The sequence below is a fragment of the Denticeps clupeoides genome, chromosome 4 (genome assembly GCF_900700375.1).
Source record: "Denticeps clupeoides chromosome 4, fDenClu1.1, whole genome shotgun sequence".
Classification (NCBI taxonomy): Eukaryota; Metazoa; Chordata; class Actinopteri; order Clupeiformes; family Denticipitidae; genus Denticeps; species Denticeps clupeoides.
The window spans coordinates 9,011,904-9,023,747 of record NC_041710.1 but is presented as its reverse complement, the minus strand read 5'-3'; the positions used below and the strand labels follow the sequence as shown (position 1 = coordinate 9,023,747).

The 11,844-nt window shown below is 44.2% G+C and overlaps 1 protein-coding gene across 3 annotated transcripts; it reads right to left on the bottom strand.

Moving 5' to 3' along the window:
- Positions 1–284: 284 nt before the first annotated feature.
- Positions 285–10,742, bottom strand: dhx9 (DEAH (Asp-Glu-Ala-His) box helicase 9). Of its 3 annotated transcripts, none has more exons than XM_028976712.1 (28): positions 10,590–10,742; positions 9,370–9,501; positions 9,156–9,296; positions 8,573–8,684; positions 8,359–8,492; positions 8,105–8,253; positions 7,327–7,373; positions 7,077–7,213; positions 6,698–6,787; positions 6,216–6,377; positions 6,050–6,127; positions 5,750–5,941; positions 5,468–5,609; positions 5,279–5,361; positions 5,020–5,176; positions 4,796–4,893; positions 4,421–4,634; positions 4,245–4,339; positions 3,606–3,679; positions 3,170–3,322; positions 2,914–3,074; positions 2,663–2,774; positions 2,319–2,480; positions 2,030–2,157; positions 1,596–1,825; positions 1,394–1,509; positions 945–1,145; positions 285–769 (listed from the first exon to the last, which is right to left on the bottom strand). In XM_028976712.1, the coding sequence occupies exons 2-28, from the start codon at positions 9,478–9,480 to the stop codon at positions 499–501; spliced, it is 3,750 nt and encodes a 1,249-aa protein (XP_028832545.1). In that variant the 5' UTR covers positions 9,481–9,501; positions 10,590–10,742; the 3' UTR covers positions 285–498. The 3 variants fall into 3 exon arrangements, with proteins under 3 accessions (XP_028832545.1, XP_028832546.1, XP_028832547.1); XM_028976713.1 differs by having other exon boundaries at positions 10,480–10,605; XM_028976714.1 differs by lacking the exons at positions 8,359–8,492; positions 8,573–8,684; positions 9,156–9,296; positions 9,370–9,501; positions 10,590–10,742 and having other exon boundaries at positions 7,487–8,245.
- Between the last annotated feature and the right edge of the window lie 1,102 nt (positions 10,743–11,844).

Below are 11,844 nucleotides of genomic sequence, written 5' to 3'. Positions count from 1 at the left end.
AAACCATCAGTCATGTTCCTTGACATCCGAAGTGCACAATTTTTTTTGCAAATCAGTCAAGTTGCTGAATATGCTTTAATTTATTTGTGTTTTCATCCAGGCCTTAATTAATATTGTTTACACTTTAATTAGCTTTGTGTGTTATGTAAAAGAATGTTTGTAATGGAGCCAATGCTTGAATACATGCCAAATTGTATAGTTTCAGTGAAATCTAGTTGTTCTTGGACACACATTTTAAGAATCATCCAACGTTTAATGATCAATGTGAAATGAAGAGTAGACACTTGTGGTTACAGTTAAAGTTTATTTAACATACGTACAACATCAAAATAATCAGAAACAAAAGAGGTACGGACAACCTGGTTGTCTAAAATATTTTCATGGTGTAATACAGAATTCATCACCAACTGCCACAGGAGCTGCAGGTTGAGGAACTGACAGATAAATGGGGAGAAAGAGACCGAACATATAAAACATATGAAACAAACCCTTGGTCTTCTAATATCCATAGCCACCTCTGAACCCTCTACCTCCTCCCCCATAACCGCCTCCACCTCCTCCTCCATAGCCACCCCTTCCTCTGCCATAGCCTCCACTACCACCTCCATAACCACCGCTCCCTCTGTAGCCTCCTCTGTAGCCCCCTCCTGGCCTAAATCCTCGGTCACCTCGGTAGCCTCCTCCACCTCCCTGGTACCCGCCTCGAAATCCTCCACCGCCCCCTCCATCAAAACGCCCCATCTTCGGGGGCCTGGGTCCATCTCCAAACCTAAAACAGGTAGGACAGACACAGAGGGAAGAATGTGAATTTGGTACGTAATAAACAGCACATTCAAAAAGTATCGAGACCCTTTTCCATTTTCAAATGATTTAGCTAACAGATAACATAAGTAGAAACTTTTTGGGGGGGATTTTAGCATCCATTTGCTATGTGAGGTCCTTACCGTTGGTTGCAGGCCATGAGGTTTATCCCTGAAGAGATTGGTTTAGAGATGAGCCGTATGACGTTGAGCATCCTCGTGTTCGCCGGGTCCAACTGTCTGATGTACTCAGGGTCTTTGGTCACCTCCACCACCAGCGCTTCCAACATTGCCCGAAGGGCTGCAACACCACCAGCCACCTCATGTGGGATCCTCAGCTTGATCCTATGATTATAATGATAAATGATTATTTAACATTAACAAATTATATACAATAATTGTATTAGGACTTCGATATGTGCCCGATTATAGTCATGAATGACAAAGCAACTGCTAACAAAGCAAAGAAGTATTAAAAAGGCATACTGCTTCTCCAGCCACATATTTTAATACATCTGGAACTGAAAGTTAAAATAAGATGCATGATAAAACGGATGCAATAAAGGTTCATTAGAGTTCATTAATGTACTTACCAATCATCCAGCTCCACAATGTCACCAGTAGAAGTGATTTTCTTGGAGGCGAACAGGATGAGCTGTAAGGGGCTGACCAGGGTCATTCCTTTGGCTGAGATGGCCCGAGTTCGGATCTATGATGGGGGGGGAGGGAGAGAACACTTTCATGCTGCTCATTTGCGTGTGTTTAAAGCTCACGGTACATGGTTTTTAGACCAACCTTTTCACCAAAGACAAAAAACGGGGAGGGGTATGTCAGGTCTTGGTTGCTGAAGGGGCAGTTCACGGATGACTTGTGGATGAGGGCGTTTCGGCCCTCTGTTGTCAGGATCTTTCTTTTCTCTTTGTGGTAACACACGTTGGGATAGAAACCAAAGGCCAGCAAAGAGATGACCACATCTAGGTTGTTATCAGGGCCGGTATTGGAGAACATCTGATTCATTAAGGACTCTGTCAGGGCAGAATTAATAAAGAACAGTGCCATTCAATTAAAACAATGATCTTATGTTTTAACTTCTAAGCTTTGTGTGGACTTGTCTGCAACAAATGAATTATAAATGTGTACAATACTAAGTGTGTCATTTAAACCTTGTAAATAGGTTGCATGTGTTGACAACATAAAAAAACCACCATAATAAAAAAAAGGTTTCCCACCTTCTGGGAAACCTCCATTGACGAGGATTTCCTTCAACTGCACTTTTGCCTCCCAGGTCATCCTGAGGGTGGACATATTAAGCCGCTTGTGCTCACAGAACCTGGTCTCAGCATCTTCACCACCCATCCTGCACAAAGCCATATCGCAAAACATACATACGGTCTTAATCTTAACAACATTATAATGTAGGGCTTGATTATAAATGTAGGGCACACACTGGAAACCCCTCCAGATTATTTTCAGAATTCCAGGTTAACTTTGTGCAGCAACAATAGTCAGGTGACTCACCGCACTTCATCCCACATTTGAAATACGGACAGCAGTGCCACATGGTCAGAGAAGCGACTGCCAGCAAAGTTCCTGTGGACAAAACCCAGACGCCTGCCCTCACTGATGAAGGGCTCTGGGAAACAGGAGGCTGCTGAAATGGTGCACACAGCATCTCCAACACTGCAAAGAAACAGACAATGAGTGACCATGTGGAAAATAAGAAAAAGAAACAAAAAAGATTTTATATTGTCTTTTGGGAACAATAAATACAAACATGGCTAATACAAATTACAAAAACAATGTAAACATTTTTGGAATATGAGACATTTACGTAATTTTCACAATTCCAAGTCTGTACTCACTTCAGAATGCAGCCCATTATCATCATTTTTCCCAGCCGTGGTTCAATGGGCAGCTTCGCCAGGATTCGGCCGAGGGGAGTCAACTCATCATTACAATCCAGGGCATCCAACTCTGTCACAACAGTAAGGCCATTTATATTTATTTATGCAGGCCATAAAGCAGTTCATTTCAGTACAATAGTAAACGTTTTGTAGCTGTAAGGTTCTACAAATACCACCAGTGACTGCCAGCATCTAGATATCTTGTGCACCTTTGAGTGTGTGTTCAGCCTCTATCACTGCATCCAGTGGCGGTGGCTCGATAGCTTTGGAGAGGAACTGTCCAATTGCACCAAGTCGCAGGAGCTTGATGCTCAGTGCCACCTCATGGAGAGGGGTGCGGAAGATCTCCGGCGTCATGTGGGTCTCTAGCCTGTATAGAGATTGGCCCAGAGGTCATAACAATAGCGCATTTCAAAGCCTTGCAGGTAAAAAGACATCTGCCCCGTAGACAGGTCCTGATCATACCTGTCAAAGCGTGCCCTGCTACACAGGTGGAAACAGAATCCAGCTCTGACACGCCCAGCTCGTCCCTTCCTCTGCTCCAGGTTGGTCTTGGAGCCCCACACTGTGGCGTAATTTGTCATGTTGTTGTGGGACGTGAACAGTTTCACTTTCTGCCTGAAGAACAAAATACTGCATTTGTGGCACTGGCGGCCTAACAAATAAGGAAGCAAACTCATAGTTGGAAAGTTGTGTGTACCAATCCCGAACCACCAAGGCCACTGACAAAGCACTATCCCCACACACTGTTCCCCAAGTGCCATTCATAACTGCCCACTAAAGTGATTAGGGGTAAATGCAGAGGACACATTTCATTGTGTGCACTGTGTGCTGTGTTGCAGTGTTTCACAATGACAAAAAAACTGTTTCTCCCAGTGGAACAACAAAAAAAGAAACTTACTTGCAAGAATCAATGACATAAACCACATCGTTAATGGTGATGCTGGTCTCAGCAATGTTGGTGGACAAGATCACCTGTAAGACAGGGAAGAGAGAAGATTCAGATCCAGCTGCATTTAGGGCCCTTTTTTTCCTTTCCTTTTTTATTCTTCTGAATTCCACATTTTCTGTTATAAATGTATTTATTCACCTAAAAATGGTGTCATCATGGAGAGAATGAGGGAAAAAAAAAAAGAAAAAAAAAAGACCAAATTCAACATGACAAATCACATTAAATCACTGTTCAACAAAGAGCTTGGGCATTTACTGTTTGCTCTTGCAAACCATTTACATGTAAAAAAAAAAAAATTATAATAATTTCTTGGAAATAACTTATTTTTAATTCTTCCATTTGTAAAATAAAAGTGAATCACATTTTATATTCCACATAACATATAAAATAAATAAACATTAGGAACCCCTGAAATGCCCTGCTTGTACAATGAAGTGGAACCATGTTAATAAAATCACGTCTTGCATCAGCTGATTTTTTTTGCCTGACCAAGAGATTGATTTGCATGACTTTTGCATGACTCACACTGCAGAAATCATATGGCCCCATCCATTGCCGAGATGCTCATTAAATCTTTGGAACCCTAACCTTGGTGACGCCATCAGGAACCAGCTCGAACACCATCCTCTGCTCTTCTCTGGGAATCTGCGAGTGCAGCGGCAGGATCCTGTAACGGTGACTCCCTGCAAGTCACAGAGGCGAACATGTAAAACTGTAACGAGGAATTGAGCTGAAAAGAAGATAGATGTAGACAAGGGACAGACCAAAGTGTGGGCTCATCTCCAGGTACTTCTGCATGGAGTAGATGAGGTTCCAGCCAGGCAGGAAGACCAGCACAGCCCCAGAAACATTCAGTGTCTCGATGTACTTCAGGAGAGCCTCGATTAGCTCGAACGAGGTCTCCTTCTCATTTAGCTGAGACATGGCGCGCTTAGTCTCCTCGGTGTAATCCGACGTGCAGATCATGTTACAGTTCACCTGCAACAACAGCACAATCTTATGAAAAATAATATTGTATGTGGCAAAGAAATTAATTATGCTCAGTATATTTAATTATTTTAAATATCTCATCAGGAATAAGGAATAGCTGAAACAATATATAAATCCGTGTGATGAATTAACGTTTATGACGCCTCTACCTCTTCATCTCCCCCTTCATCCTCTTTATCTCTTTTCTTTCGGTCTAATGGAGGAGGGACAAATTGGGTCATCTGAATGCAGTCTTCCAAGAAGTACTCTGGCAGAGAAAGACACCCGTAGAACCAGTTAGGTTTGTGTTTTTGAGCATCCAACTGCAATTCTTATGCACCATAATGTGAGCCTGTTTCGGTTTACATTACAGTGAAGTAAAATGTCCCCATACCCTGTACTGGAAACGTGCGCCCGAACACCTCTATGATGGGGCAGTTAAAGAAATATTCCCGGAACATGGTGGTGTCGATGGTGGCAGACATGAGGACGATGCGAACGTCAGGGTACGCCTGAACCACGTCTCGCAGGACAACCAGCAGAAAATCAGTCTAGACAGGGTCAAAACCAGAACAACTAGTCATGTTGCTAGAAAGTTTAAATATCTTTCAAAATGGCAAATCGCATGACCGCAACAGCGATGCGATACTAACGTTAAGATCGCGCTCATGAATTTCATCAACAATCACATGACTGATGCCTCTGATTCCAGACTCCAGCTTCCTCAACAGCACCCCTGCAGGAGGCAAAAAAAAAAAAAAAAAAAATCATCGATCAGTGTGGAACCCACCCACATTCAAAAAAGAAATAAAGGTCATGTGTGAGGTACATGAGCATCATACCCACGGTACAGAAAAGGACACTGGCATGAGGTCGAGGAAGGACCGACTCGAAGCGCACGCTGTAGCCACAGCTCTTCCCCACGTCCTCCCCTCTCTCAAACGCCACGCGCTCAGCCACGGACACCGCGCTGATACGCCGTGGCTGCAACACGCACAAAACAGCAACAGTTACAACCTCATCTACAGCTAAAAACGGTGCTTTGTGCAGAGCAGTGGTCCCTAAGACACGACAGAATTTTATTTATAATAAAGCAATAAAAAGTAAAAATGATGCAGTCAAACCTGAGTGACAACGATGTTGCAGTCGGAGGCATGGTTGTTATAGATGTACTGGTCAAGAATGTACTGAGGGACCTGTGTGGTCTTCCCACAGCCCGTGGCTCCTCTGATGATCACCACTGGGTTGGCCTGGATAGCATGCATGATCTCCTCCTGAAATTTCCTGACTGGAAGTTGGTTCCTCTCCTCAATCAACTTAAACACAGAACACAAATTCAAAAGTCAACTTTAATCCTGAAAGAAAAAAAAAAAAAAAAAAAAAAAAAAAAAAACAGAAAAATTTTCTTTTTTTGAGAAGCTTACCATCTTGAGGTTTTGATCGTGTTCCATTTGGTAGTTAAGCTCATTCAGCAGATCAGAACTGATCTGCTCAGGCGTACACTGTACAAACAGATGCACAGGGCGAGAGGCGTGATTGCTTTTCGATCGCATTACACAAAATCAAATCTCAGTCAAATTAAAGACTCACAAAAGCAAGCGGGCCATCGTCAATATTACTGCTGATCCAGGGGTTCCAGTTGACCTGTGGTGGGGACCAGGGCACTACACCTGCAAAACTCTGCCTCTGAGAAGGCTCAAAGTGGGCCATTTTCCCCTGAACCAGCGACACCGAAGAGCAGGAGTCGTGGGGCTGTGGAGGAGGTCCGAAAAAAAAATATTGTGAATTGTGTATGTTTTATCGTACAAGAGTGGTGAAAACACTCAACTGTGGAGGTTGGTCAGTCTGTGTTTTTTTTGTGGTCTATTATTAAAACAAATGTGTAAAAAAAAGAGCTAGAAATATTACAGAACATAGAGAAACGCTTTTAGATTATTTCAAGTAAGCTTACTGTGATGCAGAGCTGCTCACCAGCTAGCGGCCATAACACCAATGTGTACGCTGCTCTGGCATCAAGCCTGCACGTGTCACTAAACAGTCACTAAACAGACAACATGGGATGGGACACTCACCGGTGGAGGAATTACTACACCAAGCTCCTTTGTGACACCATGCAGCTGATGCTTCACATCATCAGAAACGTTCACTTCATACACCTCCACCTATATGAAATTAAATAAATAAATTCACAACAATAATGTGAAATAAATACAAAAATTCTTTACACATTCCCACAGTGCAATAAACAAGGATCACACAAAAGCAGATAAAATTCTACACGCTTCTACATGAAACCCTGTGACGTCCAGTGAAGTAGGGGGACTGTGGATGGATAAATATTGGCAGCTGAAAGAACGGCACCAAAATGAAAGTGGTGTGTGAAGGCACATGCCAAAAGCATGCACAGTATCCGTATGTATGGACCGATGTAACGCCAGCAGGCCCACTCACCGTCTCGCCTTCTTTCTTTTTGGTAACCCCTGTGAACGGCTCAATAACACCCAGATGGTAGAGCTGCCGCACAAGCGACAGTGCACATGCCTGAGCAGCAAGTTTCTTGTTTGAGCCATGCTCTCGAGCAAAGATTTCTGGGAAGAGGAGAAAGCTCCATTTACCAGGGAAACATGGATCAAGAAGAATGAAAAGAGAAAACTGCTAAATGTTGTAAAAATCCAGAAACTTAGTCTAAACTGATACTCACTTCTACCGAGCTGCCTTACAAATATAGTCATTTCAGCAATGAAACTCCTGGGATAGAAACAGAAATTGGCACCACAGTACAAAGAGAAATTACAGAAAATATGCCACACATCAAAAATAAGGAAAAACATGATTTAACATATCCATATACACACACACACCTGTAATAAATGTGTAACTGGGGATTTTAGCTGAATCAGTTGCATGTATGTTTTTCTGCCACACTTCCAACATCCAATCAGGACTGTGCTCCATTAACCATGAAAATCCTGCCCTAGGGAGGAGGAATGACACCAGAAATCACAACCAGGCATTACCGTGCTTGACCCAACCTCCAAAATGACATTAGACCATGTGACAGCTTAGTGTAGCCTAAGTCATGTCACATGTTTTGTGTTGGGTTGTTTATTTCTGGCATCATCCTAGTCCTCCATGACCCATAACTTCATAACTGTTTAATTATAAAAAATTGTTTATCTTTAGCTGTTCACTTGGCATTTGCCATTTTTAATACACTCAAATTAGCAAAAACCAACAATCAGCCCAAACGGATCTGAGATCTCCCAGCGGTCACCAGGACACCAAAGAGTACGCAGTTATCAGAGCAGTCAGGCAGAAAAACATACACTCCACATCCCTACCACCGAGGTGCAAAAAACACACTCTTTCCGGACCTGCCATGCTGTTTACAAGATGGAGAACTGTGAATTTATTAAACCTGTATCCAACAGGACCAGGTTGTCCCTGGGAAGAAGAAGAAGGACAAAAAAAGCCCAGACCTGTTGTGGTCAGGCCCAACTTGGCTGTATTTATAGTCTGTTTGGTTCTTCTCCTTTTGGAAGAACTGGTTCAGTCGAGCCTTTGCATTCTCCAGTGTCCAGTTGCCATGGAGACCAGCATTTAGATCAACCTCCTCCGATTCGAGTGTCTTGTCGAGAGCACAGGGTACAAAGTGCAGGGGAACAAACACCCCAAGACGTTAGCATGACTAGCTAATTTGCCTTAAGTGTTTGGAAGAGTTAAAAGTCTTTACCGCCTGGGCCTCCTGTTCCTCTCTCTTGGAGTAATAATCTTTCAGATTGGCTCCTCTCTCCCACTGCGCATCGCTCCTGTTGAGCCCTGGACTTTCCAGACATGTAGTCCTTGGGACCGGCCATGAACTGCCCTCTGTAATTAAACAGGCCAACAAATAAAGACAGAAGGTTCGGAGTGCACATGACCCGTGTTTACAGATCCACCGCAGATACCTTCAGATTTAACAGCCAGGTGCGGAGGCAGGGGTCCGTTTGGAGGCAAGTCTCCAAAGCCCCCTTCGTCTCTGCTTGGTCCACCACCGTCAGCGTCGCTTGGCATACTGACCTGTAAAAAGATGTTTAACTAGATCAACATTTTCAATATATTAAGTGAAGTGATTGTCATTGTGAACACGGTGACATAACGAAATGTGTCCTCTGCTTTTAACCAATACCCTTGGTGAGCAGTGGGCAGCCATGACAGGCGCCCGGGGAGCAGTGCGTGGGGACGGTGCTTTGCTCAGTGGCACCACAGTGGCACCTTGGCGGTTCTGGATTCAAACCAGCAACCTTCTGATTACGGGGCCGCTTCCTTAACCTCTAGGCCACCACTGCCCCTTAAGACAATCTGAACTTGCACAACTTTTCCTTAACCCTCAATGTTTAATTTTAGATTAAACATTTACATTTTTAGATTTTTTTCTTTGAGGTTGTAATTGTAAATCTCACCGTTACAATTTTCTAGAGCAGTGCTGCTTTCCAAATGTACAATCATAATTGACTGAGTTGCACTTTTTCTTTTTTAAGTCACACTTACCCCCAGAGCCGGGACCTCACTCGCATTCATCTGCCCCATCCGAACCAGGTAATTGACAAAGTCCCGGGCAGCGTTGGACTGTGCATCTTTCTTGTTGGTGGAGTTTCCCATGCCGATGTAGCTATAACCCTCGATACGGACCTGGTAGAGCACATTTCTGCTTCATGTATTCATTTTTTTTTTAATAGGAATTAAAGGGTAGGGGACTACTTACCTCACACAAGAACTTCTGCCTGTTCTTATTCCCAGCTGGCCTTATGTCATAGTTGGGTGTAAGTTTCTTTTTCCCGCACCAAGCGTACAGGAAATTTTTTATGTCTGCCATTTTTGTGTTCCTCAAAATGGGCTGCGAAACATAAATAGCATGAACTGAAGATAATGAGAAAATTCAAAGTGCAAAACCAACATTACACAGCAGTCTTTGCTGCCTTGGCCTCAAGTTTTACCCATGCCTTCAAGCACCCAGCCACCCACACCAGATCATCATCACATTTACACAGTAACTTATGTCTGTGAACTTACACACACATGTAGGTTTTTTCAATTTAAGGCACTCTTGACGGTACGCGTCATCTCTAAATAAAAGTTCCAAATGGAAAGTCAGGGAATTTTTAAAATGTCCCCTATTATGTCACTTTGTGTGATTATTTAACATTAATACGAGTTCCCCAAGTCTGTCTATGGTCCTCAGTAGTCATTGTGATGAGCAGTGGGGACAGTGCTTTGCTCAGTGTGACCTCGGGATTAGAACCGGCAACTTTCTGATTACGGGGCGGCTTCTGCCACCACTGCCCCTGCACTAAGAGTGCTTCTTCTTCACCGTTCAAAGAGCGGCAGCTCAGATGGTCATATCTGGAATTTCTCCCCTTGTGACGTCTTAAGGGGGAAGGTTACCTCCCCTTTCTCATGCTCATTTAGTATATTATACACATTTGAGCATTGGGTCAAACAACATGCGTAAGTCCATGTACACCATGCACCGAAAACCGTAGACAACACGGTTAGGTTTTATTTTCACAATTTATCGGCTGCAGCAATACATGACTTTGTGAAAAGTTGAGAACATCCAAGCAAGATAAAAACCCTCTGCGAATGTCTGTCAAAATACAGAACTCGCTGCTGACTTTACTGAGCTCCGCTAAAGACGCAATGACCCAGTCGCCGAGCCACACGTATAGAAACAAAGACACCGATCACGGACGGAACTCTACACGCCTCCCATCTATGCAGCACCTGCGGAGTGGGACGTTTATAATAATATTTCGCCATTTTGCCCCGAGGATGCAATGATGGTGCTGCAGCAATGCCCGGCTGGCGCCCGTACCGTTAGCACTGTTAGCAAGCGTCGAAGCTAGCGGACGCAAAGGAGGGAGAGTGGTGGAGAGATGCAGCCGCATGCGGAGAGACCAGCGGGGAGGAAACGACGGGACCAACCTGCCGCCCCTACAACGCGTTCCCGTGCCTGTAAACCGCAGCGGAACCGGCTGACGCGGCGTTCCGACAACAAGCACCGCAATGCTAGCAGGAAGCGCTTTCCATCCCGCATTCAGAGGCAGGGGACGCGCGGTGGCTCCTCGAGATCTTCGAGGACCCCTAGCGGCTGGACGCAGAATACACAAAAATGGGTCACTTCTACAAATAAACTAATGATAATAATAGATCTGCTTTGCATCGCCATTGCCTTTTTTTTCTAAGGTGCAGTGTACATTGAAACGGTGGATGCAGGACTGGCATCTTTGGACACCTTCTCAGAGTGAGGTTTTCTGGACGAGGCATCCTGTGCACAGGAAGGCGAGCACACGGCCATAAAGTGGTGCACCGGTTAGCGAGTTTCAGTCCTGGCTTTTGCATGCTCTCCCCATGTTGGCGCAGATTTCCTCCAGCCGTCCAAAGTTATGTACCAAGCCGTTCTCTTTTTGAAAAACTGCAGTGCAGCACACGGTGCACACAACAAAATTTGTCCTCTGCATTTAACCCATCACCCACAGTGAGCAGCCATGAAAGACGCCCGGGGAGCAGTGTGTGGGGACCTTGGCATTTCGGGATTCAAAACAGCAACCTTCGATTACGTGGCCGCTTCCTTACCTGCTAGGCCACCACTGCCCCATGTGTGAGTGTATGCCAGGGGTGTCAAAGTCAAATGGACAGGGGGCCAAATGAAAATTTAGGAACAAGCCAAGGGCTTGGACTGATCGAATGTTCATTGAAAAAAAATAAAAATGACCGCATATAGTCTAGTGATCCCCATTAAACAGTCTGAAAACCTAAAAATATATTATGATTTGATATGAACAAATAAATAAATAAATTCTTATGGCTCTGTCAGTAAATTTTAATTTTCAACAGGGATGAAAGCTTTATGTCCATATCCTTGTCTTTGTCCGCGTGTTTTGTCTCATGATGCCGTCTCAGATTAAACTCTTTCATCACCACCACTTTCTCCACACAAAAAACACACAGGTTTTCCAGCTACCTCCGTGAACATGTACACCGACTCCCACCTTGTTTTAAAAGTCCGGTTCTCAGTGTCCACCTTCCGTTTTGCCATTTTTTAAGGGTAGGCTATCTGAAAGATTTGTGGCCCGCGGGCCTTGACTTTGACATATGTGGTGTATGCCATGCGCCAAGTGCCTCGGTAATGGGCTCTGGCAGCCATGCCCCTGAGTAACAGTGGTTAAGGATAGTGAGT

Excerpts from the sequence above, each read along its gene's own strand:
- dhx9 (XM_028976712.1), bottom strand. The coding sequence starts at position 9,480 with ATGGCAGACATAAAAAATTTCCTGTACGCTTGGTGCGGGAAAAAGAAA. Across the intron at positions 3,680-4,244 it reads TTCCTGATGGCGTCACCAAG|GTGATCTTGTCCACCAACAT; the intron begins GTTAGGGTTCCA and ends CCTGTCTTACAG. Across the intron at positions 1,510-1,595 it reads TTTTTGTCTTTGGTGAAAAG|ATCCGAACTCGGGCCATCTC; the intron begins GTTGGTCTAAAA and ends CCCCCATCATAG.